The 27941-nt window shown below is 38.5% G+C and overlaps 1 protein-coding gene across 11 annotated transcripts in view; it reads right to left on the bottom strand.

Moving 5' to 3' along the window:
* Window positions 1–27941, bottom strand: part of DLG2 (discs large MAGUK scaffold protein 2) — a 1173098-nt gene that overhangs the window by 501992 nt on the left and 643165 nt on the right. For all 11 annotated transcript variants that reach the window (XM_054725747.1, XM_054725750.1, XM_028128522.2 and 8 more), the window contains one exon: window positions 26577–26746. In XM_054725747.1, coding sequence (XP_054581722.1) covers window positions 26577–26746 — 170 coding nt within the window. The remainder of the gene's footprint in view (window positions 1–26576; window positions 26747–27941) is intronic.

The following is a 27941-nucleotide window of genomic DNA, read 5'->3' as shown; positions in this document are numbered from 1 at the left end:
TCTGTATCTGTGTTTCATTTTACAATGTGATAAAACATACACAATATATTGCTCACTATTCTCTTTCTGTATATGCATTTATAGATGTGATATACAAGTTAGGAAAGAAAAAGAAAAGTATTTTTGAAAAGCTGACTTTAGTTTGAACTGGCCATTTTAGAAGAACATAAAATGTCCTATTAGGCTAATGATAGATATTTTTATTAGAGAAAATTCCTGGTTGAACTTTTTTTTTCTTTCTTTAAAAATTTGTATTTGAATTTATTGGGGTGACATTAGTTAATAAAGTTATATAGGTTTCAGGTTTACAATTCTATAATACATCATCTGTATATTGCATTGTGTTTGCTACCCAAAGTCAAGTCTCCTTCCATCACCAATACCTCCCCCACTTTACTCTCTTCTACCTTTCCACCCCTCTTTCCCTCCGGTAATTAACAGAATGGGAATATTGTGAGTTGAATTGTGTCCCCCAAGAAAATGTTTAAATCCTAACCGTAGTATCAGTTACCTTATTTGGAAATAGGGACTTTGCAGATAACTGGGTTAAGATGGGGTCATTAGAGTGGGCCCTAATGCAATATAACCATGTCTCTTTAAAAAGGGGAAATCTGAACACAGAAACAGACACGTGCATAGAGAGAACAGCATGTGAAGATGAAGATGGAGATGGGGGTGATGCATCTATAAGCCAAGGGATGCCAAAGATGCCAGCAAACCACTGGGAGCTAGGAGAGAGGCAGGGACAGATTCTCTCTAATCCTCAGAAGGAATCAGTCCTGCCAACATTGTGGTCTTAAATGTCCAGCCTCCAGAACCATGAGACAATGCATTTCTCTTGTTAAGTATCCCAGTGTGTGGGACTTTGATAGAGCAGCCCTGGTAAACTAATAGGAGGACAGAGCAGGCTGTGGTTAAATAAAGGCACATTCTGGGTTAAAGGGAAAAGCACCAGGTAGAAATTCCCTGTGGTGAGACAACTGAGGAACTTGAAGACTAGAGGTAGCCAGGAGGCAATCTTCTGAAATGCTGAGAAGGGCGCTGGACTTCCCATGGCATGCAGGTTGTGGGCTTGAACCCCTTTTGAGATATTAAAGAAAAGGATGCTCCTGGCTGGTGTGGCTCAGTGGTTGAGCATCAACCAGGAGGTCATGGTTAGATTCCTGGTCAGGCATATGCCTGGGTTGTGGGCTCAGTCCCCATTGTGGGGCATGCAGGAGGCAGCCAATTAATGATTCTCTCTTATTATTGATGTTTCTATCTATCTCTCCCTTTCCCTTCCTCTCTGAAATCAATAAAAATATATTTAAAAAAAAGAAAAGAATGGTTCCAGAAGGCAGAGAGTTTGTGACATTAAGGGTATAAATCGAGGCACATATAGATAATTGCATGTGTTCAGGTATTACAGTATTTATGTTTATTATTATACACATGAGGAACAATTGCATTTATACAGATAAAGAATGTGTTACTGAAAAAATAAATAAATATACTAGTATATATTAGATAAACACTTAATAAACCTATTTTTGTTTGTATACTTGTTTGTATATAAATAGTATGTGGAGAAAACATGAATATATCTATATCTATATCTTTATATATATGTGTGTGTGTGTGTGTGTGTGTCTAAGTGTGAAAAAGGAAAAAAAAAGTATTCTTCATTCAGAGGAAATAAAATCAGCTGAAAGACGACTAAGAAAATGAAATCACTGTCAAGGGCAGGCACACAAGGAAAGCAGTTTTATTTTTAATGTCTTGAAGTCACACAAGTTATTTCTGTAACTGTACTGCTTGGCGATTTTTCTTTTTACATTTTCAGTGTTTGTCTTTCATGCCTTGTGGGCAAGGACATCTGTACTGCTACCTGCACAGCCCCTCTGCAATAATGCCTCCCGTTTCCACTCCCTCTGGGCAGCTTCTCTGCATATAAAGACCATAAATTAGAACTATTACCATTAAATGATTGTGTGGGCAGCTCTGTTTGTTACATTTTCACAGCCTTAATGTCCCAGAGCCAATTACAGGGGCATTTGGAGGGTGACTTCTCACTATGGATACTACCCAAGTGTCCCTAACGTCAAGAGAGCTGGGCCTCTGCACTTTCTTCCTAAATCAGTAGACCCTGGGCAGCTTGGTGTCCCGAATCAGCAAATGGAGGGTGAGAATCACTTGACAAACAGAAAGAGGGACCATAGGAGAAGAGCATTTAATTCTAGAACACAAATAATAAGAGCTGCCGCGTGTGGTAGCCCCTTTATAGCTGCTATTATCTTACTTAAACTGGAAAACCGCACTTGACATTGGTAGTATTATTCTCAACTTACAGAAGAAAGTTGCTGAGACTCAGAGGATTTCTGTGTTTATAGATATCTACTCATAAGAATCATATACAGGAATTGAACCTCATCTGACATCCAAGCCTATACTTTTTCCAATTCGCCATGCTGACAAAGCAGAAGTGATCACAGTCTGCTGTGAGATACAGTCTTTTCTCTCCAAGAGTTCATGTTTCAGCCTAGTCTTGACAAAAGAGCTAACCCTGGCTGTGCTGCTACAGTAGTTCTCAAGAGAAAAGAGCTGACAGGTTTGAAATTTTCACCAGTTTAGTCCTTAACCAGCTGCTAGTGGGAGTATATTTGTCTCAGAGTCTGTCAGCAGCAACTGCTTAGGAAATCTGAGTCCTGCAGGTGTAATTCCAGGTAGAGAAATCACTGCCATCCAGATACCCTGGACACGTGGTAACATCCACTTGGGGGAATAAAGTAAATACTTAGATAATTTTTAAAGCTATCAATATGTAATTTTACTTTCTTCTCATCGTTCTTTGCTCTTACCTGTGTATATAAGCACTTGTTACTGAACACATCAAGGAAGAGATGACCTTGAATACAGTACAGGCAAAATTTCAGATGAAATATACTTTCAAGTTTCACAATTATTACACCCAGGGATGCTCTTCTGTCAGGTTACAGATATTTGAAAGAAATAGCAATACTCACAAGTGAAGCTTGTTAAAAACATCCAGGCATCCTTTGCTCTGATCCCAAACTGCCAAAATCAAGCAAGCAACCAAAATGGCTAACACATCCGCTCTTAAGCAACTGAATTAAGTCCCTGCTTATGAAAGATTTGCAGGGAGAACAACATCATAAAACACACAAACTCAACAACGCTTAGTCTTTTTAATGTTCACTCCTGCAAAATGTGCTGGGTGAGCAGAACCACAGGAAAGATTGTTGTACTCAAAAGCCTTTGAAAAATCACAGGGCTTTCTGCAGAGAAAAAAAAAAAAATAGCCCCACTGGGCCAGGCAAATAAAAGGACTCAGCTGCCAGCAGGAGAGCAAACGCCTGTCTCGAGTCTCCTTCCCTCCAAAGGAAACACATATAAGTGAAGCACACATCATTCTGCATTATCTTCTGACTTCTGAGAAAAAGCAGAAGTAGCTTTTTAATACTGAAATGATGGTCCTTGTTGAAATAATATTTTAGAACATGAGAAGGTAGAATAGCAAGTTGAGAAAACAACATCAGGAAGATGTTTTGTGGGGGTTGGGTAGTGGGAAGTTGGCTGCCTGACATGCGTTTAAGAAACACATCTGGGAGTTAAAGCTGGTTTATTGGACAAGACGTTTTCAAAAGTGGTGTCCAAAATGTTCATGCAAGACCCCAAGAAGCAATCATGAATAATTCTCTTGTTGCTTTTGGTTGGGTCAACCCAACATGGTGAAACCTGAGAATGTGGAAGCAAAAGTGGTTCATGAAAGAGGCAGCTTCTTCATTTTAAAAAGGAAGTGGTTTTGAGAATTAAATAAGCTAACAGATTATCTCTCTCTTTCCTTAAACTAGTAAGAATGCAACCCATGGTCTTTAGGGGGTAAAAACTAGAAGACACAGTGAGTGAATTCATCACTAGTAAAATTGTCAAGAGTCTGTTGAAAACTAAGCATGATGCTCCAAAATACTTAACCACCAAGAAAAAGGATGGATTCCTCAATTTAGTGTTCAATTGGTTACTTCCTGAATATTTTTCTAAACGATATTAACTGTTAACACTTTCTTGGCTATCATTTTCAGAGGTTCCCCCAAATCATTATGCTGTTACTTAATAATAACAGTAATAAAGAATAAGAACCACTGCTTCATTTAAGCCTCACAACAAACCACTAACTAGGGTAGATCCTAGTATTATCTCTGTTTATAAAAGAGAAAACTGAGGCTAGTGACATGTTAGCATTTCACATAGGTTGACAAGCTCATAAGTAGAAAAGCCAGGATTTGAACCCAGGTCTCTCTGACTCTGTGGCCTGTGCTTTCTTCCATGTGGCAGTGCCCACTTTCCTACAAAGGGAAGAACTCTAGAGTTTTTAAAACATGAGAAAGATCTGTATTTCTCTCAAATGCTTAAAATGAATCAAACTCTCTAAACTGCAGTTCAAAATCACAGAAATTACACATCTAACTGAAGATCCTTATTCCTCCTTAAAAACTAGAAGACACTCCTTAGTTCAGATTGAGGGGCAACAGGAAAATATAGCCCTTCCAGTTTAGCAGCATCAACAAGTACAACTATTCAACTGTTTGTCATAAACACGGCCTTTTAGTTGTAGGTTGCTTGGTGGATTGGTTGGTGGTTGAAATTAAGCTTCTATGGGTAAACTCTTATTTTGTCAGCAAATTTCAAAGGAAAGATAGGGAGGAGAGGGTTGGGTCAGAGAAGAGAGAAAAACATTGTGGCTTATATTATAGCTAATGGCCCGATGCACGAAATACGTGCAAGAGTAGGCCTTCGCAGGTCCAGCTCCCTCGGCCCTCGCAGCCCTGGCTTCGTCCAGAAGGTTGCTGGATGGTCATTCCACTGTTCAGCCATTTGGTTGATTTGCATATTATGTTTTTATTATTATAGATATAACAAAGTTGAATGGAGCCAAAGCCTTTACCTCCCAGGATTCTCACTCAAGTCTTCTGACCATTGATGCTCACCTGTCCAACCTACCTTATGCAACTTTTCCCCATCTATGTTCTAGTCAGTGTTATGTTCTTTACCTACCAAACTTTTTTCCATTTCAGGGCTTTTCCATCTGCTAGTCTTTCTGCCTGGAGTGTTCATTTCTTATGCTTCATAAGGAAACTATATACTTAAGGACACTTTTTACTTAATGACTCAGTTTAATGATCACCTCTTGAAAAGACCTCCTCTGACCTCCCTGTTAATTTTGATCATTGCATACTTTTCTTCTCCACAGCGTGTCATAATTTATATTCACGTGTGAATGTACAAGTATGCATTTGTTCCCCTGTATGTTAGTTTACTTTCTATCTTCCCCAACAGAATACTGTGAGAAGAGCAGTGATGTCTTTTCCACTCACCAATGTCAGTTGCAGGATCTTGGGTAAGTAATTTAAACTTTCTTAGATATAATTCTTGAATTACAAAATCGGGCAATAATAGTATTTACCTTATAGGATTGTTTGGAAGAAAAAACTAACATGAGAAAGAAATAAATACAACTCTTTCTATTGTTTACAAACAAACACTCAAAACATCCCCACATTCAGAATTAAATACAGAATCAAAAGTACACACAACTTGAAAAGGGGGTGATCTCAAATTGGTTTTGTCAGTCTTAGGGATGCTGCCCTTCAACTTAGTTTAGAGAGAGGAACTTTCTCTGGGTTGACTCAGGGCTCTTGCTATATGACTTTGGATGGTGAGGATGCAAAGTGGGAGATTGTACCTCAAGTTGTTCCATTTGGGCTCTGGGTGCTGCAATGGGAAGAAGCAGAAATTTCTTAGGCAACAGGGAAAAGTGCATACATCCCATGGACTACATGTGGGGTCTAGAGTTGGGCAGCTGGTTAGGTTTATTCATTAAAGGGACTCTATTCAAGGGGACTGCCTGCATCTAAATAGAGGGGTGGGCCACTGATCGCTCAGGACTGAGGAAAGGAGTTAAATGTGGCCATGCAGAGGGAGTACTGCTTCCACCTGAAGGACCACAGCTTTGAGTTGGCTGGAATGAAGAGCTCTAAGAAACCCAGAAAAGCTCAGGGAGGAGAAAGCACCAGATGACACATGTGCCATCCCAAGGTTATTGAGACCAGATGACAATTATCTCCCGCCATAAAACTATGTCCTTTCCCCATGATCTCCTGCTCTGCTCAAGAAAGGTGGAGAATGACACAGATAGAAAGCGAAGATGTTTGCAGAGACAAATCATTACAGAGTTTTTGCTCTGAGGCAAGATGGAACTGAGGAGGGGGAGACATTTTAAATCATACAAGAGCTTAGTTTTTATTTTATATTGAACTGCATTAAAATTATGGGATTATTAGATTAGAGTAGACTTATTATTATAAGTGATATGCCTGAGACTATCAAAAGCAGAGGAGAATTTATCCTGAGAGTGGTTTGTGGGAGGGCAGAGGAAGAAAAATGAAATTGGTTTATCTTTATACTTTACTAAATCCAGTTCACTTAACAAACTTGATATGTATGGCTAAAAAATGCTGCAAAGAGCATTGGAGTTTAAGGAATGGCAAAGTTCTAAACACTTGGTACTTAGTACGTGTTTGATATGTGTTATTTCTCTGCTCTTTCAGTTCAATGACAAATTCTTCCAAAAATATAGCAAAAACTTTGGAATAATTTTGAAGCTCTTTCTTGAATATTCTACAGAATATTTTTCACCATCATAACATCACTGAGTCCTTTACAGAATAAAAACCAAGATGGAAGTCAATCTTTCCTCAATATGGTTGACTAAAAGATTGATGAGTTTCTGGGAAGCTTCCTCATCTAAAGGTTAAAAAGTAAGAGCATATAAATTTGTATCTGTTGTACTGTATCCACCATCCCACAGGAGGCACTGAGCAGCCAAAGAGCAGAAAGAGGATCAAAGCCTGGGTGCCCTCCAGAAATCAGAAAGGCAGCTCAGAGACACAATGATGATCCTGGTTGGCATCCTGGAATGGAGTGTGGATGGGTTGGGAGACCCCCTCGTGCTTTTTCTGGGGAACTTTTTACAGTTATCTTTAATGGTTGTTTCTGTGAAGAAATTGTCTCATACTCGTATTAGCCAACAAAGCTCTTCTTTCTCTGCCTCTCACCCTCTGACATAGAATCCTACAGGTGAACAGGCCTTTTTTTTGTTTTATTATTTTTTTTTTTTTAGAGAGAAAAAAAGAAGGGAGAGGAGAGACAGAAACATCAATGATGAGAGAAAATAATCAATCGGCTGCCTCCTGCATACTCCCTACTGGGGATCCAGCCTGCAACCTGGGCATGTGCCCTGACCAGGAATCGAACCATGATTTCCTGATTCATAGGTCAATGCTCAACCACTGAGCAACACTGGCCAGGCACAGCGAACAGGTCTTAAAAATGACCCAAATAAAACTCCTCAACAACAAGACCCTGAACCCTTGTAGTAACAAAGAGTTCATTGCACTCATTACAAGGCCCTGTGCTCTAGCATCAGGTAGTTGTCATTGTTCTTAAGCTTTTCTTTTCACTAAGCCAAGGTCAACTATCCAATAGCACCTAGTCTTCTGCCTTCCGTATTGACAATTCTTTCATTTTAAAACTCTTCAAGTATTTTTCTCATTCTTTCAACATTTATTGGACACTTATTCTGTGAGAGCTGCTGTTGGAGGTGCTTAGAGGCACAGCAATGAAGGCAAGTGTTCTGCCCTCCTGGAACTGCTATTCTAGTTTAAGCAATTAACTAACTTGTTAATATAATGCCTTGTGATGATACATAGTATGAAGAAAAATAAAGCCCTGAATATAGTGAGGGAAAAAGCCATCTGAACATTGGGGGAAGAGTGTTCCAGATAGAAAAAAGTACAATTACAGAGGCCTGAGGCAGAAACAGGCTTAGAACTTTGGATCAAAAGCAAGAAAGCCAACATGACAAGCCTAATGGTTACAGGAAGATTGAGAGAAAATAAAGTCAAAGCAGCAGCCATGGCTTGTGGTAAGGCCATGGAGTTTGATTAAGTGGGAAGAGAAGCTAGTGGAAAGTTTGAAGCAGAAGGATGAGTGGATATAATCTGATTTATGTTTTAAAAAACTCTTCCTGGCTATTGTGTGGAGAATAACAGATTGTAGAAGAGGCAATGTGGAAACAGAGGCTAGTTTGAATCTATATATATAAAAGCCTAAGTGACCGAATGACCGGTCGACTGGTCACTATGAGCACCAGGGACAGGTGCTTAATGCACAGGAAGGGGCTCCCTCCTGTCTGGATAGGGCCTGCAGGGATTGGGCTGAAACCAGCTATTCGACATCCTCCAAGGGGTCCCAGATTGCAAGAGGGCATAGGCCAGGCTGAGGGGCCCCACCGGTGCACGAATCTGTGCACCAGGCTTCTAGTATTATTATAATAGCCTGGGAAAAAGGTGATAGTGGTTTGGATTACAGCAGTAGCAAGAGTAAAGTTGGTGAAAAGTGACCTGATTCAAGGTTTATTTTGAAGGTAGAGTTGACAAGATTTGCTAATGAGTTGGATGTAGAATATAAGAAAGAGAAATCAAGGATAACTCATACATGTTTGTCCTAAGCAACCGAGTGTCATTTATGGCCTAGGGAAGACTATAGGAATAACTGGTTTCAGAAAATAAAATTGTGCTTCATTTATGTTAATCTTGAAATTTCTGTCAGATATGCAGCACTAGAGTAACTATATTAAGTCTGTAGTATATTGATAAAATTTAAAGCCATCAGACCAGATGAAATGACCTAGGAGGGGAGGAGTAGATAAAGAAACAAGGAAGTGCCAGCACTGAGTCCTAGGGAACTCTAGGTTTTAGAGGTTTAAAAAAGACAATGTTTGAAAACCTTTATATTCTCCTTCCCTAAACTTACTTTCTCATATAGCTTCACAGATAAATTTTGAGAGCACATTATTAGAAAACCAAAGTAGCTTTTTCCTGGAAAAATATCTGATATCCTTTGTGAAAATGAAATGTTATTGCTAGGACTTGAGAGCTAAGGTAGAAAAAATAAGCCAGAAGCCTCAAGTTGTTTTTCTAAAACATTGTCTAATAGATCAAATGTTCCACTCTAACAGGTGTCTCATTTAATCTTATTACTGATATTAACTCAAAGGCATCATGAATGCAAATGGCATAAGCAAAGTTGAATCTTTTCATAAGCAACTGTTGTATTTTTCCTAGTATTATGCTTAACAATTATGTTTTATTCCAGAGAAATGTAGTTCTGAATTGTTGTATCTATAAAATCATTGAATTTATAACTAATGTCCAGAATGATTTTTGTTTTTCTTAAGTTTCCTTAAATAACAAGAGTTTTCTTAAGAAAAGTTCCAAGAGAAAGTTCCAGATAAAGGTTTTAAAAGTTGTGAATTACAATAATGAGGAACTATGCCACTAAGCTAATGAGCAAAGTAACTAGGCATGAATCCTCATCAAACAGGTCACGGCACTTTCTGTGAATGAATAGAAACTAATTTCCAAGTGCTGAAGGAAATATTTAGAAGAGAGCAATTCAATATCATCAACCAGTTGGTGAGCTGCCAAACACTCAACTGTCATATTTGGCTTCCAAGGATTCATCCAAAGTAAAATCCTTCGAAGCCTGATCTGCAGAAGCCTCAGGACATGAGCACCACAGACCTTGGGAGGGCCACCTGAAAGCTTGTTGCCAGTGAACATCTAGAGTAGAAATGAGTATGACAGGTAATCACACAAATGAATGCACTGCTGAGCTATCTTAGAGCAGTGAAGATATCCTTGTGCTAGCAGATCTAAAATATTTTTATTAGTTCATATCAATGCAGAGTCTCTAAGGGTTAGCTTCCTAGTAAATAAAAAAATATCAATTTTATTTTAAATTTAGGCATGGGGTGCAGATACTTCTGAAAATCATGCATCTTTTGTTCTAACATCTCTCTCCTTAAAAAATGAGAACCTCACACTGCTTCAATTCATTAGAAAATCAACTACAAACACCTGGGAAAGAACTGAGTATCAAAGAAAAAACAGTTGAAGTTTCTGAAAACAAAATCCATAAAATAAGTCTAGTTTTGTTTTTATGAAAAAGGAATTGACTTGACAGGGGAAACAATAGTTTTAAATCATCTTGGTTCAAGAGAGACTATTCAGACTGTATATAGAGTATACTGATTTAAATGTGAAAAACTATAGTTCAAGGAAGTTCTGAGTGAAGGATTGTGCTTTTAAAGGCTCTAATAATTATATCATGAACATTGAAGGAAAGAGTAAAGTCTTATTCATTGTTACATTCCCTGGCCCATGGGAGAGATATTAAACTAGTTTTTTGTTGAATGAATTGAATGGAATCTACTCAACATTTCTCTCTCCAGCCAAACATTTTTCAGGGTATATAGCAGGTGGTGTTTCTTTCTACTTCCTTGTGTATTTTAACACTTTTAAATTTATAAATGTTAATGTTAGGTTATTTTTTATTAGTGGTTATGATTTCATTATATATAGTATTTTTCACTCTTTATAACCAGAAAAGAAATAAACACTTTTAAAAAACTTTGAAATGTATTTTGCTGGTAATATTACTATTGCCATGATATTTTCTTTTATGTATCTTTGCTCATCTTTCTATTTCCAAACTTTGTGTTTTCTTTATTATTATTATTACTAGCAGCCCGTTTGCACGAAGATTCGTGCAATAGACCTTCATTCACCTGACTGCCTGCACCAGTTTTCTGCCGGCACCGGGGGCCCAGGCCTTGGCTGTGGCCACCGCCTTCTGCCTTCTTTCAGGGTCGGGGCTTGGCCCTGGGCGGCGGCCTTGGGCTCTGCTGCACCCCAGCGTCCCTGCTAAGGATCGTAGGAGCCGACCCCCGGTGGTTGCCTGCTACCCGTGCAGGCTCCCCGCTGGTGCCCAAGGCCAGGAAAGCCTCCACCCGAGGCTTTCCCGGCCTTGGGCTCCGCCGCACCCCAACGTCCCTGCGACGCTTTCCTGGTGGGCGTGGCTGGTGGGCGTGGCTTGTGGGTGTAGCGAAGGTACGGTCAATTTGCATATTACTCTATTATTAGGTAGGATTATTTTAAAATATCTTTTTATTGATTTCAGAGAGTAAGGGAGAGGAAGAGAGAGAAACAGCAATGATGAGAGAGAATCATTGATCGGCTGCTTCCTGCACATCCCCCACTGGGAATCCAGCCTGCAACCAGGAATTGAACCATGACCTCCCAGTTCATAGGTCAACACTCAACCACTGAGCCATGCTGGCTGGGCTAAACTTTGTGTTTTCTGGGCAACCACAAGTATTCTGATATCTGGGGCAACCACTGATATCAGATTCTTTTCTAGATACGTCCTATGTATATACTAGTACAAGCATATTGTCTTTCTTCTTTTGTTCTTTTTTTGAAGATTACAAGGACCAAGATTACATAGATTTAATAGCTTGCATTCTGAAGCCAGACATCCATGATTAGTATATTGGTTCTGACACCATTTGTGTGATTTCAGGCAAGTTACTGAACCTCCATATTATATAATAAAAGTACCTCATGGGGAGTCTTACAAGGACTGAAAGAGATATACACAGAAAACCCTTAGAGCAATACCTAATGCTTAAAAAGTGCTTAATAAATTAGATGACAATGGTGATGTTTCTTTTTGGTTTAAATTGTGGTAGAGTTACTACATTATTTTTCATCTTGCTCATGCCTGGGCAGTTCAATCAGACCCTCCATTTGCTCTGATACAGTGTAGGTCACTCTTTTACCCTTTTCTTTTTACTTACAATCATTTTGTTTTTCCTTCAAAGTACAGTGTGTGTGAGGGGGTGTCTGGATATTTTGTATTCAAATCACTTTCTGCATCTGAGGCAACAGCTGAAGAAGGAGTTGGGGGAGAACTCAATAGAGGCTGTAGTCAAGTGTGCCATTCTTCTTAGAACACCCAAATTCTGCTGCCTCCTGAGATTCTTATTAAATGTCCAACACCAAGGTGCATCTAGTTGGTAATTTCTCTAATTCAGGGTATATGTCTACAGGACCTTAACTTCCATCACAGAATATCAGCATTGCTGCTCACTTTCCCCACTTCAGATTCTCCCAACAGCAAATTTCAGCTACTGTTTGAAAAAAGATAAGGCTATCAGTTCAGTGTACTTCTGTCCAGATTTAGCCGTATCGGTGAGAATCTCAGGATTCTGTCAATCATCTATATAGCTTCAGGAAGGGAATGGAGTGGAGAAGCACCTGACCTTTCTAAGCCTCTCCTCCACTGTTTCTTTTTTTTCTTCCTCATAGGGTTTTATTTTTTATTTTTTTAAGGGCATTGCATTAAGTTGTGCTTCATTCCTTCTTTCATCACTGTTAGCAAATATTTTTGTTATTGATTTTCCTTATGGTTTGTTCACTTTGTGAGTTATTGTAGGAGAGAATTTCTTTAAGCAGATAAGATCAATCTGCTCTCATAATCTGGACACCTGGTTTTCACTAGTAAATACATTCTGCTTGTGGAAAACTTTGCTTATAGGCATTATTTTTATCTTTATTTTTCCATTATTTTAAAACTCAGTTAAATTACTATTAAGAATGATATCAATAGCACTAGATGCTAGGCCCAGTTCAACAATATTATATTTAATGGAGATAAATGTAAATTTATATTAAAAAATCAATTATCCTAACATAAATGTAATATATTTCACAGCTAGCAGTTCATTTGAAGTATTTAACTGTCTATAATATTTATATGAACCAACAAAAAGCATCCTAAAACCATATCTAAAACTTTATATTATATGAACATAAACAGCATATGGAACTCACATGCAGAACTCTGCTCACCACAGTCTATACTTACAAGCATATCAAGGGATCTCTGTATACAATTCTGTGTATTGTCATTTGGGTGGAATATTGCAAACCCTGAGAAAATTCATAGGATGGAAACAGTAAAAGAAAGGGTCTGAAAATCATGACATGACAAGAATGGTTAACAAACGGGGGTTCCGTAGTCTAAAGATGAGAGGACTTAAAAGGGGACTGGGCAGTGGCTTACAAATGTGTCAAGAAGGAATTGTTCATCATAGCTGCAGAGGGCAGAAGTAATATTACTGGACAATTTTAAAGGAATTCCAGCTCTCAGCTCAAGTATAGGAAAAACAAATCCAATAATTGGGGCAATGTCCCAAGTGAACAGCTACCACCAGTGTTAGAAAGTTGTTTCTTCCTGGAGCATTAAAGCAGAAGTTAAAGTCTTGGTCAAGGTTCCTTGGAAGAGCCTATGCAAATATTTACCCAGTGATATTGTAATTACCTATGCATACATACATTTCACACACTATATTAGAACCACTATTCTCTTTGAGCTTACACCATTTCTCTATCCCCAACTTTTAGTTCTATAGTCATAGGCGTTCAATTAATGTTTTGTTAAATACATGAGCAAATGTGTGTGTTTTGAGAGATTAGATATTTGACACCTAAGAATTCTTGCATATGAAAATTACTTAAAAAACACAAACAAACCTGCCACCACATTGTTGATTCAAATGAATGCATCTATGAAGGTTAAGTTTTCCCATATGACTCAACAAATATTTTTAGATCTCTGGGAAGTAATTACTGAACTCTTTCTTCATAAGACTGATGGCCTATATGGAATAAATTATATGCCTTCTTCATTCACAGCAATAAGGCACTGACTCACCTAGAAAAATGTGCCTAGTCTGTTTCCTTTGTTATTTTTACTCTTCCTTCTTCCTAACTGCTCTCCTTTTAGCCTTGACTGACAAGTCTCACCTTTCCTAATATCATCTCATTGTGCAAATTTTCAACTTTCAGTAGATTCCTGGTGGGATCTCATAACTGGCTAACCCACAGCATATTCCATGTTTAAAAAATCCCTAACTTGGCTTTATTTATGGATATTAAAAATAGAGATCTTATTTTATCTTTCTTATTTGCTATTCTATAAGGGATAAAATGCCCAAATACCCAGCTGCAATTGACTTATGCTCAGAGACAAAGTCCATGTAGTACAAGGCTTTTGACTGACAGCTAATAGCATTAGGAATCATGGTCCATGAATAAAAATACTGCAAGCTTTGATTTTATTGGATGCCAATGTTCTATAAAAGGAGAAGGATTTAATGTACACTGGTTGATGAGTTGGGAACCAAAATGTAAATCCATTTACATTAGTTAGCAGACCATGATGAATTGAGCATGAAGGCATGCCAGCTAGCAGAGGAGACTTGCATTATTTCAGTCCAGATGAATGCCAAGGTTCTAAGAAGGTATTTGGGAGAGAAGCCAAAACTTCTCTATTATAGTCATTCCTTTGATTTAGCACTTAGAACTGATTAGCTTCATAATTGTTTTTTAAAATAAAATATTTATCGAGTGAATGGATGATTATTTTCTGCACTTATTTGTTTCTTAAGAAAATAAACGAGGAAGAATACCAATTTAAATTTATTGGGCACTGAGATGTACCAGTTATCTCATTTCATCCTTCCAATCACCAAGGAAGCAACTTAATATGCCCGTTTGATAGTTAGGTAAAGATCTAAACTTTGGTGCTGGTTCAAATCTTAAAGTCTTCATGAAATTGATTTGCTGTTGAACATAAATCAGAAAGAATTCTAGTCATAGTATTTATCATGGCAACACAATTCCTTTTTAAAACTTTTAAAAATACCACACAGGTAAATATTTACCTCAGCAAATTAGATTCACAGCTAGGTAAATAGAGTTTTCTGTGTGAATTACATAACTTTTGAATGTCAATAAAACAAACTACATTCAGTACAACGCATTTTTTAAATCTGATGTTTCCATGGTAAAAATATTTTTAACTTTAAATATTTGTTCAAGGAGTGATTGATCATCAATTCTGTTAAAATTATGAACTAGCCTAAAACTGCAAAGAAATTAAAAACAAAAACACAATGGCCACATCTTAGCCTCAAAGGGCAGCTCAGAGGTGTGGCTTTATTTCTTAATTTCCAAAAGGATTCAGCAAACATAATAGATTGTTTTACCCTCCTATAATGTTATAATGTACAAAACATTGGGGATTATAGGGCAATATTTGTAGTTTTTTTTTTTTCTTGAATAAAAATCATTTGCTATGAGGTCTCAGGAAAGAGCTTTTGGCAGGTATCGTTATGAAGACTGACCAAACATTACCTGAAAGAAAGAGCATCCAATCCACAACACATATCTTTTATCCAGAAATAATCAGAAAAGAACCATGTATATATTCAAGAAATTCTATAGGAAGTGCCTGGGAACAAGGTGAATTCATCAATGTGTTATAAGGACTTATTCTTTGGCAAAGACAGAGAGCAGTGATTTAACCACAATTTATTTTCAAGAAGACTATTTCCCTGGCGTAACACAAATAGTTAAGGCATTTTCTTCTTGACTGTGAATATTATCTTTCAATAAAAGGTTGCACTACACATGCACTCACACAAATTTCCCTGTGTCCTCAAGGGAACAATTTTGGTAAATCAAAAGGACTAAAAACATTTTTAGCACTGAAAGGAACATGCAGTGTTTTGAGACTTCATGCCAAACAGCTACGCTTTCCATTTGTTCTTACTAAGAGTCAAACCATTGTTAAGAGTGGCCTTTTACCACAAATAGGTCTACCTACCACTTAGAACTCAGGGCCCAGGACATGGGTCTGAATAAAGAGTAAACTCCACCCTGCATTCAGAGACACATTTGCACATGCATTAAAAAAACAAATACAAATTATAATTTACCCCATGGCAAGAAAAAGGGAAATACTTGATGCAGTAAATGGTGGATGCTAGTATTCAAAACAGTTGCATAACCTTTGTATTTAGTTTTCACCCAGTGGTTTGATGAACTGCCTTGGTTTAAACAGCTGAATTCTGGACAACCAAAGACTTTGCAAAACTTAAACATTCCCAACTGCGGCAGTCAGATGATAGCAGTTTATCAGCAAAGCTTTCCATGGACAGAGGAAATAAAAAGAAGAATTTCAATGCAGGCAATCTCTGTACTATGTATAAGGGAAGTACATTTAATTTTCAACTAAAATCTTAGTTCATCAGAGTTCTCTGGGCACTTATTTTGCTCAATACCTGCAGCTCTAGGACTACATAACAAAATCAAGTTGTGGAATAGTCAGTTTATCAAGTGACCACCTCGGATAACTGTCAGGTGGGTTTCTCACATCAACACTGAGAAAGTTCACTGTGTTCATGTTAGTGTCGGAGAGAAAAGACAAGAGCAGATGGAGGAACAAGGGCAGACTAGAGAAAGCAAATGAGGATGCCCATGTAGACAATCTGGAAACCTTCAAGTTAGATACTTGATAAATTGTCTGTGATATGGGACACATGTCAAGTTGATATTTAACCAAGCTGGACAATATATGTGTCACACAGGCTATTAAGAAAAAATTATATAAAAACTTCAATAACTTGGAAATTGGTTTTTGGTTGATCAGCCTGTTAAGAAAACTGCTAGATGCTTCAAACACTGTTTTGTCCCCATCTCTTGAACAGACAGTTTCTGTAAATTATGAAAATAAATGGGCCAACACAAGGGCTGCCCTCTTAAGGGACTCCTCCTGACAGTGAAATAATTCAGCTTCTATCTTGGCATTGCTTTTCCACGTTGCCCCAGTGCAGTGACCATCATCATTTGTCTTGGACTCTCCTTCATCTCTTCACCCTGACTCTTCCCATTTCTATTCAGATTTGGTCACAGACTCAACATAGAGCTTTTATTTTCCTTTTAAGCATTCACTAAATGCTCTGAATTTAGCAGAGGCTAGAGATTATAACTCAGTGTCTTAAGAGTTAGAATTAGCAGTTTGTTAATCTCCTTAAATTGAGTTATTATTATCTATCCTTGCTATGTCCTGGGGATAGCTTAGATGGCCTGGCATCTAAAGAAGAGGGAGGCCATAGCCGGTTTGGGTAGAGAATCAGCCTGCAGACCAAAGGGTTCTGGGTTCGATTCCAGTCAAGGGCACATATCTTGGTTGCAGGCTCCTCCCTGGCCCAGGCCCTGGTCAGGGCTTGTGCAGGAGGCAACCAATTGATGTGTTTCTCTCACATCGATGTTTCTCTCTGTCTTTCCCTCTCTCTTCCACTCTCCCTAAAAAAAATCAATGGAAAAATATCCCAAAATGAGGATTAACAAAAAACAAACAAACAAACAACAACAACAACAAAAAACACACCACAAAAACAAAACAAAGAAGAGGGAGGACTAAAGTATGTTAGAAGTTATTAGGAGTGAAATACTGCTTTTGTTTGGGTCGATTGTGGAGAAGGTAGTATTGAACTGGCCTGGCTTGTGGGGGCTAGATATGATGATGTCAACAGGTAGTGGTCACAGTGGTAAGAGAAGGCATTCCTAAGGTGGGAAAGGGTTGAGCACAGGCCTGGAGACATGTGTTTAAGAAATTGTATGTAGTCCAGCTCACCTGGATGAGGAGCTGCAGGAAGGGAGAAGAGAAGGCTCAAAGTAAATTTTGTTGCTGGAGGAGAGGAGATCATCGAGGCTGTGAAATGCTATAGCAAGAAATTTAAATTTTTACTTAGTGACACTGCAAAACCACTGGAGACTTTGAAGCAAGGGAGAACAATGAGCAGAGCTGTGATTTCTGGAAGATTGATTTAGAACAGGTATGTAGGGAGGGACTGGTAATGTAGTCTACTACAGTAGGTAAGACAAAATACAGGGATTGGCAAATGTAGGTTTACAGTTGTGAGTATGCAAAACAGAGTTTATATTGTATTATATTATTTATTAATTATTGTATTGCTTTCCATATGAGCAAATGTAAACATGCTTTTTCCCCACCCTATCTAATAAAGATATAAGCACCATAGTTGTGGCAGTAGATAATTTAAAGAGAGAACTAGTGCCCTAACTGGTTTGGCTCAGTGGATGGAGCGTCGGCCTGCGGACTCAGGGGTCCCAGGTTCGATTCCGGTCAAGGGCATGTGCCTTGGTTGAGGGCACATCCCCGGTGTGGGGTGTGCAGGGGGCAGCTGATGGATGTTTCTGTCTCATCGATGTTTCTAACTCTCTATCCCTCTCTCTTCCTCTCTGTAAAAAAATCAATAAAATATATTAAAAAAAAAAAAAAAGAACTAGTTATGGTGGAGGTAGCTTCCAAAGGACATGATGCCTGATTAGATAGAGGCAGCAAAGAAGAGACAAGAATAAAAAAATGACTTTGAGTCTTAATTTGGGTGACTAGGACAATCCTTAACATAAATGGAGAGGTCAGAAGGAGGAACATTTTGCCCCAGTGAGGGGCACATATGGGAAATTGGTGTTGAGACATCATGAGGCTAATTTTCAACACACTTAAAATATTTCTATACATGAAGTCTATTGAAATATATGCCCAAAATAGGAAAACTAAAGAAAATATATACAAATAAACAAATAAAAATGCACATTTTTATAAAATATAGATACATATGCCACATCATAACGCAGACCAGTTAAAAATAAATTTGTATCAAGCTAGAGGGAAAAGAACAGCTGCATTTATGATATTTGTGCACATACAATGTTAACACCACTATCTTTTGTGTATGTGTGTGTGTGTGTGTGTGTGTGTGTGTGTATACACATATATATACATACACACACACACTTATATATGTGTGTATATATACAGAAATCTGAGTTAACATATAAAAATATATTTTGGCTGCATCTGAAACTGCTAAATATTAAAAACTCTTAATTAAATTTCAGTTAATTAATTCAACAAAGATTAATACACACACATATATATAATATATATTACTCAAATATATGTAATATATATATGTATATATATATATATATTATAAACATGCATTGAGAATTTACAATTATTATCCTGAAAATAACCTTATCAATTAGATACTTAAATATATCAATTTTTCATATGAGGAAGCTGAAGCACAAATAGGTTAAAATATTTGCTCCAGGTCCCATAGCTACTTAAAGATGTTTAAGAACTTCACCACTGCCAATGTCTTGTCTAATGACTGAATTATACACATCATAAATGACCATTAGTATAGTTATTTTTCTTTTTTGTACAAAGCAGAGAGCTACGGTATTCACTGCATTTTTAGTCTTCACTGATACAAACCTCTAACTCTATAAACAGAAGTTGTTTGAAAACATTTAAAAGTATGGAGAATGGCTGAAATTTGTTGCTAGATAGACTTTATCATTCTTTCAGTTTTTATTTAGTAATAAGGTGGCTGAAATAGAGCCACAAACAAGTCTACCTTTGGATATTAGTAAAGCTATGGCTATCACACTTTTAGTTTTAAAATTTGGACTTTAACTATAGTATCCCTAAGCAACAAGGACATCTTAAAAGAAAGCATTTCATTTTTTCTAGTAGAGGCCCGGTGCACGAAATTCATGCACGGGGTGTGTGTGTGGGGTGTCTCTCAGCCCAGCCTGCACCCTCTCCAATCTGGGACCCCTTGAGGGATGTTGGACTGCCCATTTAGGCACGATCCTGGTGGGATCAGGCCTAAATGGGCAATTGGACATCCCTCTCACAATCCAGGACTGCTGGCTCCCACCCACTCGCCTGCCTGCCTGCCTGATTGCCCTTAACTGCTTCTGCCTGCCAGCCTGATCACCCCCTAACCACTCCCCTGCCAGCCTGATCGACGCCTAACTGCTCCCCTGCCGGCCCAATTGCCCCTAACTGCCCTCCCCTGCAGGCCTGGTCCCCCCCAACTGCCCTCCCCTGCCAGCCTGGTCCCCCGCAACTGCCCTCCTCTGCAGGTCTGGTCCCCCCCAACTGCCCTATCCTGTAGGCCTGGTCCCCCCAACTGCCCTCCCCTACAGGCCTGATCGCCCTCAACTGCCCTCCCTTGCAGGCCTGGCCCCTCCCAACTGCCCTCCCCTCTGGCCTGATCGCCCACAACTGTCCTCCCCTGCCAGCCATCTTATGGTGGCCATCTTGTGTCCACAGGGGGCAGCCATCTTTGACCACATGGGGGTGGCCATCTTGTGTGTTTGGAGAGATGGTCAATTTGCATATTACTCTTTTATTAGATAGGATAGTTTTGGCTTAGGCCACAGAAACATGTTTAGTTATATATCTCCTTATGATACCATTGTAATAACCCAGTTACTAATTAACAGGGAAGGAGCAAAGGGAAGGCCACATAGATGCATGCCCAGTAAAGTCTGGGTGACATAGGAGAGGTACTTGTCTGCCAGTCACATCTGGGAACAGGTCATTGGCCAGAGTAGGCATGGCCACTGCAAGCACCATGGGAAGATTTGAGATATATAAGCTCCTAAACAAAGGTGTTACCTCTTCTGATGCTTGTGTCTTACTCCTGGCTTGTGGAGCTCTCATTCTCTGCATTTGCCCACATGACCCATAGCCAGGTGGACCCCACACAATTGACGGGTGAACTGGAACTAGTATGATGCTGTGCCATGGAACAGAAACTCTGGACAGTGACTTTGCTTTTAGCTCTGCTGAAACCCCAGCTGTATATCTTCCAAGACTGGTTTAAGGGAAATTGGACTTTGCAAACGGAGGGATGTAATTCCATGCAAACAAAGCTTTCTGCCACATCTCATCTTCCTGTGGGGCCTCCATATATTCTTATTCCAGTGGTACCCAAGAAGCCCACTTCCATTAGCAAAGGAGAAGGGCAATCCACACAATTCTCTGATAACACTTAGAAGTTATGACTTAGCATGTTCTCGGGAAAGTCACTAGAAAGACTTTTATTGTAAACCTATCGGAAACCACATGTGTACTTCAGATTTTCTTCTTGCCTATTTCTGGTTGCTTGGCAAGTCTAAATGGATTTGCCTAATCACTGCTTCCTGTATATAATTATCCATTTTTTCCTCAACAGACTGCCCACATACTGCCACCCCAGCTGCTTGCAATGACCAAATCTGTAACTGTGAGGTGAGGAAAATTTTTATATATTGTTAAGAAAAGACATTCTAAAACAGTATTGCATATTACTCAAATATTCATTACTAAAATACATGGCCATAAATGACCAGCTGAATGATTCTAGTTGAATATTGGGAAGATTAACCCTGCTATAAAGACAGAATTATATACACAAGGTCATTTCAGAAATAGTAATTTGTACAAATATGGAATAAACACAAGGCATAGAATTGAAAAACTAGAAATTTAATTTTGCCAAAAATTGTTCTCTTAAAGAAACCCTTAATATTTTATTTTTACAACAGGAAGGAATAACATTATTTACCTTGTATCCCATGTAAAAACAAACAAAAATAATTTATAATCCCAAAATAAAAATAGTCTGGGCATTAAAAATGTCCATAAAATAGAGTTAATATAGCTTTTGGGCAAGATGGTGGCAGAGGTAAATGCCAGTACTCACATTTTCCCACAACCACATAAAAATTACAGTTAAACTATAGAACAACCTTCACTGAGAACCACCTGAAATCTAACTCAACAGAAGTCCTATAACTAAAGATATAAAGAACAACCATGTGGAGACTGGTAGGAGAGGTGGAGATGCAGAATGGGCTGGTCTCATACCCAGGCAGTTCCTCTTAAAGGTCCTGTGCCAAGGACTTAGACTCACTCACTCTGAAATTCAGCATTAGAGCAGCAGCTCAAATAATAACAGGGGTATATGAGGATGAACTGGATTGTCTAGCTGGATGGGCAGCTTTCTCCTAGATAGACATGTTGGCAGAGGCCATTATTCCTTTGCTGAGCCCTCCCTCAATAGAGCTGGCAGGTGGGCACCATATCTGAGTCTCCATATACACTGTTAGCCCAGGCCTGGTAATTACCTGAGACCCCACACCACCCAACTTGTCAGGTCACCCAAGCCAGTTCCAGTGACTCTTGCATAAAAATGGCCTGTCTTGGCTCATGCTGCAGACTTAACTAAAATCTCTCAAACAAACAGCATCTGGCTTTGGTATGCCCATGCTTCTTGGCAAGAGACCCCAAGCCTTGATTCGCAGCTTGGTCTCCCCTGGACACCTCCAAGTCCAGCACAATTTGCAACCTTCTACAGAGCGCTTTGTAGGCCATACTGGGTGACCCAGGGGAAGAGCACAGTTGGTGGCTGACCTTGGCCTGCAACACCCAGGTGGTTTGCACACAATAAAGGCAGATAAGGACCTGTGGGTGCATTAAGTTTAAATTCTCTGGAGGATTTTGTCTCTCCTGGTTAAGGTAAACCGCATCTTCCTTTTTGCCTCACTGGAATAATAGTAAACTTTATCACAGAGCTGATTTTTCTGCTTGCATTAAAGTGAGTTGACTTTATGTCTCTCTTTCCCATTAGAAATTTCTGATTCCCCCATCAGAATCACATTGATACATTTTCATCCCCTACAGTGTCTTTTTAAAAATATACATATTATTTTTAATGTTGACATTATTAGAGATGTCCTCCATACAACCCCTTTGTAAAAATTCCTTTTAAATATATCATCATTCAAAAATAAAGAATTACAGGTGCCAAGTGAAGATAAGATTGTAAGGATCACCAGATTTAGGATAGCATCCAATTTAATTATTCAATTTACTATGATTCAGCACTTCCTGCATTTAAGACACTGTAATAGGCATTAGGAATTTAAACAAGGACCAAAACAGTTACTTTTCCAATACATCAATAAGCTTTATATAGAGAAACACATCCCCATCCATGACCTTTGTATGGTGACAGTACAAAAAAGCTAAACTGGCCCAGCACAATCCCAATAGGACCAACAGAACTACCCCATTCTGCAGGGATTTGGCAGGAGTCTGCTTTCGGGAATATACATTTAGTTCTCAGTTTTCTTGTTCTCCTTGTCTCAGTAAACCAAGCCCAGGTATAACCCCATGGCCCCTATGCTGGGTACTACCATTGGGTTATTGCCTGGGTATTTCTGCTTGATTCAAGTTTATGTACACTTCCATGACCTAGGGCAATTCCCACTCCTCTCCAGGATCAAAGGAGAAAACAGTTCAGAGCTAAGTAAACCAGCCAGAGGGGGCCCTGATATCAAAGATAAAGATTAAAAATAAAAAGTGTTCCTTATAAAATTAAAGAGTTCTGTCTATGGATTCTCTAGAGCCTTTAAGTGCTTTGCTGAGCAGCTGGAGGTCATCAAGTGACTCAGCTAGACGGATGCCTGCTAATGAATGCTAATGCTTTGCTGGGAGCTTAAAACTAGTATTTGCCTTAGGGCTGTGCTGAATAATTGCTGGTAATTGAACTGTAAAAATAGCTATGCATTATTTATATACTAGTGGCCCAGTGCATGAATTTGTGCTCATTGAAAGGAAATTAATTAGAAGAAATATTTTAATATCACTAGAATAGAAGTGTCAACCAAATTCATGATCAACAATGACAGATTGAAACACACGCGTGTGTTTGGCACCAGCGATAGCTTTCTATGCATCCTGCCTGTGTGAGTCAACTTGGCCTTTTATATATATAGAATAAAGTTGCTTAATTAGACCTGCTTTCTGATGTAGCTAACTTTTTCCAGCCCAGTGAAGCACCCCAACTTCTCTTTCAGGTAATTGTCAGCAACACAGCAGTAAATAACACAAAGAAGATTATTATTGTAGATCATATAGGGAGAACAAAGGGTAAAATATTTAACTGCAGCTGTATTTGACTATATTTTGTGCAGTGAGAAAACCTGAAGTCATTTTCAAGGTCCACCATTTCTTCTTCTTTTTAGTTGGGTCAAGTTTCTAAACTTTCTAAATCTCCGTTTTCTGGCTAATGAAAAGAAAATAGGATTCTTCTAAGTCTCCTATCTACCGACTCCAGGACTTCTGTGAGGATCAAATGAGATGAGGCACTGGAAAACACTTCAGATATTTGGTTAAAGTGTAAAATGTTTGCACCTGGCTATAAAGCAAGTCATGTTCTTGGGCTGAAAAAAATCCAAGGAGGCTAGTCGCTAGGGAGAGGAAACTGGGCGTTGCTATGTGATGTCATTACCTAGCACCCACAGCAACCATTTCTGGGCTGGGCTGTGGGCTGCATTTTGTGCCATGGGGTCTTGGCTGTGATTTGGTGGGCTGTTGCTCCGGGCTGGTGGCAGGGCCTGTGTCCCACTTTGGGGAAGCCAAGTGTTGCTTTGTCAGTGCCAGGTCCATGGTGCCGTTTCTTTGTAAATGACCAGTGTGTGTCATGGAAGCTCCTGCATTGAGTGTCTGCCCCCTAGTGGTCAATCTGCATCATAGCAACTGGTCAAATGGTTGGAGGGACACTTAGCGTATTAGCCTTTTATATATATATATATATATAGGTGCTATATCTTTTTAATAGAAATAGTGTGATGCTCAAGGAGCTTTAGAGTTCCTTGCAAATATGATTTAGTAAACACGTAGGACAGAAAGTCCTTTCTTTCATACCACCAGACACTGTGGTATGGAAATGCTTGACTTCTTTTATTTCTTTTTCATTTTCAGATTTAATTCTGGGGTTTTAATGCATTTTAATTTAGCCCATGAAGAATTTTTGAGTATTTTCATCACATTGCCAAATAATTGTTATTAAGGCAAAAAATATGTAGCAATGAATACTACAAATAACGTGTAAATGTAGCTAATATCTATTGAGAAGTCTTTTGTGCCCCTATGTGAATTGACTCATCTAATCCTCAGAACATCTCTAGGGGCAAGCACTGTTACATTCACATTTTGTAGGAGAGAAAATTAAGGCTCAGAAATTTTAAGCAATTTGCCTAAGGTCAAAGAACTAGTAAGCTGCAGAATGTGAAAAATGATATAAAAGGAGAAATTTCAAAATGGAGTCAAAGCCACCATCCCAGAGGAACTGCCTTGCTGGTCTTAACACCTCAAACCGTTGGAATGCTTGAAACGGGAAAAATAACCTGGGGATTGGGCCAACCCATCCTTATATTCCAAACAACTGTTTGTAAAGCTAATAAAAAAGCAGACATTTTGACTAAGAAGACCGCAAATTAAGGACATTCTTTAGAATTAGCACAACCCTGAATAGTTAGAAAATAAACCAGCTTATTTGTATGTATAGAAATTCCATCCCTAAATAATCAGCACCAATAGAAATTCATTCCTTCTATTTATGTAATTATTTCCCTTTACTTTCTCATAAATACCCCCTGCCTTCACCTCATAATTATAATGCTATTTGGGTTTCTGTCTGAATCAGTGCTTCTAGAAGTACTATACTTTTTTATCTAAAATAAACACTTATTCCCTCTTACTTTGGCTTTTAATTTTTAGTTTAAAAAGACCTTGGGTTCATACCTAGTTTTTGGCTCTGGAGTCTTCACTTTTAACCAGCAAGCTCTAGTGCTCATCACATGTCAGATATTAGTTAACTACTTAATTCTCATATACCCCATGGTATAGCTCTACCAATATGATATCTATTTGATAATGAGGAGATTGGTCCAATCAATGTCAATCTGCTAGTAAGTGAAAGAACTAGGCTTTTAAATTTAGTTATGTTTGGCTCTCTGATATCTGAAATCCCATCCACTACAGCCTCCCATAGAGGGTAGTATAGCTATTATTTTCAAGAGCATATTGCATTAGAGATAAAATAGATTTTAAAGGAAAGAGAAGTGATTTACTAAAATATTATAGTAACTATCAACTCATACTCTTCTAAAATATTTAAAACATTTAAGCCAGTTATTAGAATTTTTAAAAATATGTAAAATACTGTTAAGCTAATATTAAATGTCATCATTCTGAGAAGCAGAGCTCGGAGGGCTATTCCTAAAAATTAAAACAATTATTCATCTCACTGTTTATGTGATTTTCCCAGGGTAACTGCAATTACCTCAAGAGAGGTAATTTTTTTCGAACATTTAAAAAAATATATTTTAACTTATTTTGACTATTGCAAATATAAAATGTTATTTAGTATTTGGGTATAACAGATTACAGATTGAGTATTACAAAATCAAATCAAATCCATAAGTGTTATAAAAATATAATTGTTGCTTCAGGATAGACTATTTCAATTATTATTATCATTGCTACTACTTTTCTAAATATCTGAAAAATTAGGAAGTATTAATATGCCAGTCAAGTCATGATGAACCACTAGGACAGTGGTCGGCAAACTCATTAGTCAACGGAGCCAAATATCAACAGTACAACGATTGAAATTTCTTTTGAGAGCCAAATTTTTTAAACTTAAACTTCTTCTAATGCCACTTCTTCAAAATAGACTCGCCCAGGCTGTGGTATTGTGGAAGAGCCACACTCAAGGGCCAAAGAGCCGCATGTGGCTCGTGAGCTGCAGTTTGCCGACCACGGCACTAGGATGTAAAATTTATAGAAAAAAATATAAATGTTTGTTGTTATTATTATTTATAAGGACATTCCTACATAAATGTATTCTTTCCTTGTATGAGTTCAGATTTAGAGTTTTGATAACCACTTATAATAACCACTATTGCAGGATCCCAGATCTCTTGTTATACACTGAATATTGGAGGATAAAAGAAGAGAGTACATCATAGATGGGTTATAGTATAAACTTTAACAAAATGGTTTGTCACTGGTGTCCTACTATGAGTCATTTATGGTTTTATTACCTTTAGGTCCTTTGAACAGTTTGATTTCCACAACAGTCTCCAGAATGGGTCGCCTCCTACGCACGTACAGCCGAACAATAGACCCTGCCTCTTTGAGGGCCTCCACCGCTTTACTGTGGGAAACCTCTGACACATCCACCTCATTCACCCGCAAGATACAATCATTGACCCTGAAAGAAAGGAAAAATGCAAAGGTCAGAGTGTCTAGGAGATTTCTCAAAGAATATCGTTATGACCTTCTAACCTTATGAAGTGGGGGAGCAAAGAATATCAGCAATTTTTAAATGCTTAAATTTGGAAAGAATATTTCAAATAAAGGAAATTTAAAAAAACCACACACACACACACACACACACACCTTAAACTCCTGAGCTTCCCTAGCTTCCCCACATTGGCTAGTCAAGTCCCATCCTAAACTCCAGTCCATTCTGAATAGTTCTGCTCCAGGAGTGGTGTAGTTAGGACACATGTTTTAAGGTCTCTGCCAGTTACATCATAATTTGATTGGCTTTAATTGGTTGGGCCAAGGGTTACAGACTTAACTACTATGGACTATATAGGATACCTTTGTAAATAATCCAGTTATTAATTAATAACAGGAAAGGAGCAAAGGGAAGGTTAGATAATATAGGAAAGCCATTTGTACAACTTTGCCAGAAAGCTGTAGTTTAACACTCTCCAGATCTGTTCCTCGCAGATCGCTGGAGGAAGAGACTGGACAGTAGACACATGCCCAGTAAGGTCTGGGTGAAGTGGGATGGTGCTTGCATGTCAATCACATCTGGAAATAAACCATTGGCCACAATAGGCCTGGCTACTGTAAGTGTGGAAGATTTGATATTTAAACTCCAAAACAAAGGGAGTTTGCTCTCTTTGGCCCACCTGGCCCCTTTCTGGTCCCAGATCTCTTCCTGTAGGGGGCGTGCTCCCCTGCATTTGCTCATGTGGCCCACAGCCATGTGGACCCCACACACAATGGATCAATGGATTACAATTAGCCTCATGCTCTGCCAGATTCAGCTCCACCATGAAACGGAAACTCTGGACACTGGCTTTGCTTCCAGCTCTGTTGAAACCCCAGCTGCACCTTTTCCAGGACTGATTTAAGGGAAAGGGGACTTTGGAAACCGAGGGATATAATTTCATGTGAATAAAAATCACTCATTCTCTGTGCGAGTCTTAGATAATTCTTTTTCTCAAGATATTGTAAGAACCCCACTCCCACTAGCATCAGAGAAGTTCCACCCATGCAATTCTCTGATAACCCAGAGACATAACAAATGTGACTTTATAAATTAATTTTTCTTTACTTTTTAGAAAATCTGAAAAATAAAACTATGTAGAAAGAATGAACACACACACACA

The sequence above is a fragment of the Eptesicus fuscus genome, chromosome 13, assembly GCF_027574615.1.
Source record: "Eptesicus fuscus isolate TK198812 chromosome 13, DD_ASM_mEF_20220401, whole genome shotgun sequence".
Taxonomy (NCBI): Eukaryota; Metazoa; Chordata; class Mammalia; order Chiroptera; family Vespertilionidae; genus Eptesicus; species Eptesicus fuscus.
This window is presented reverse-complemented; position numbering and strand designations above follow the sequence as displayed.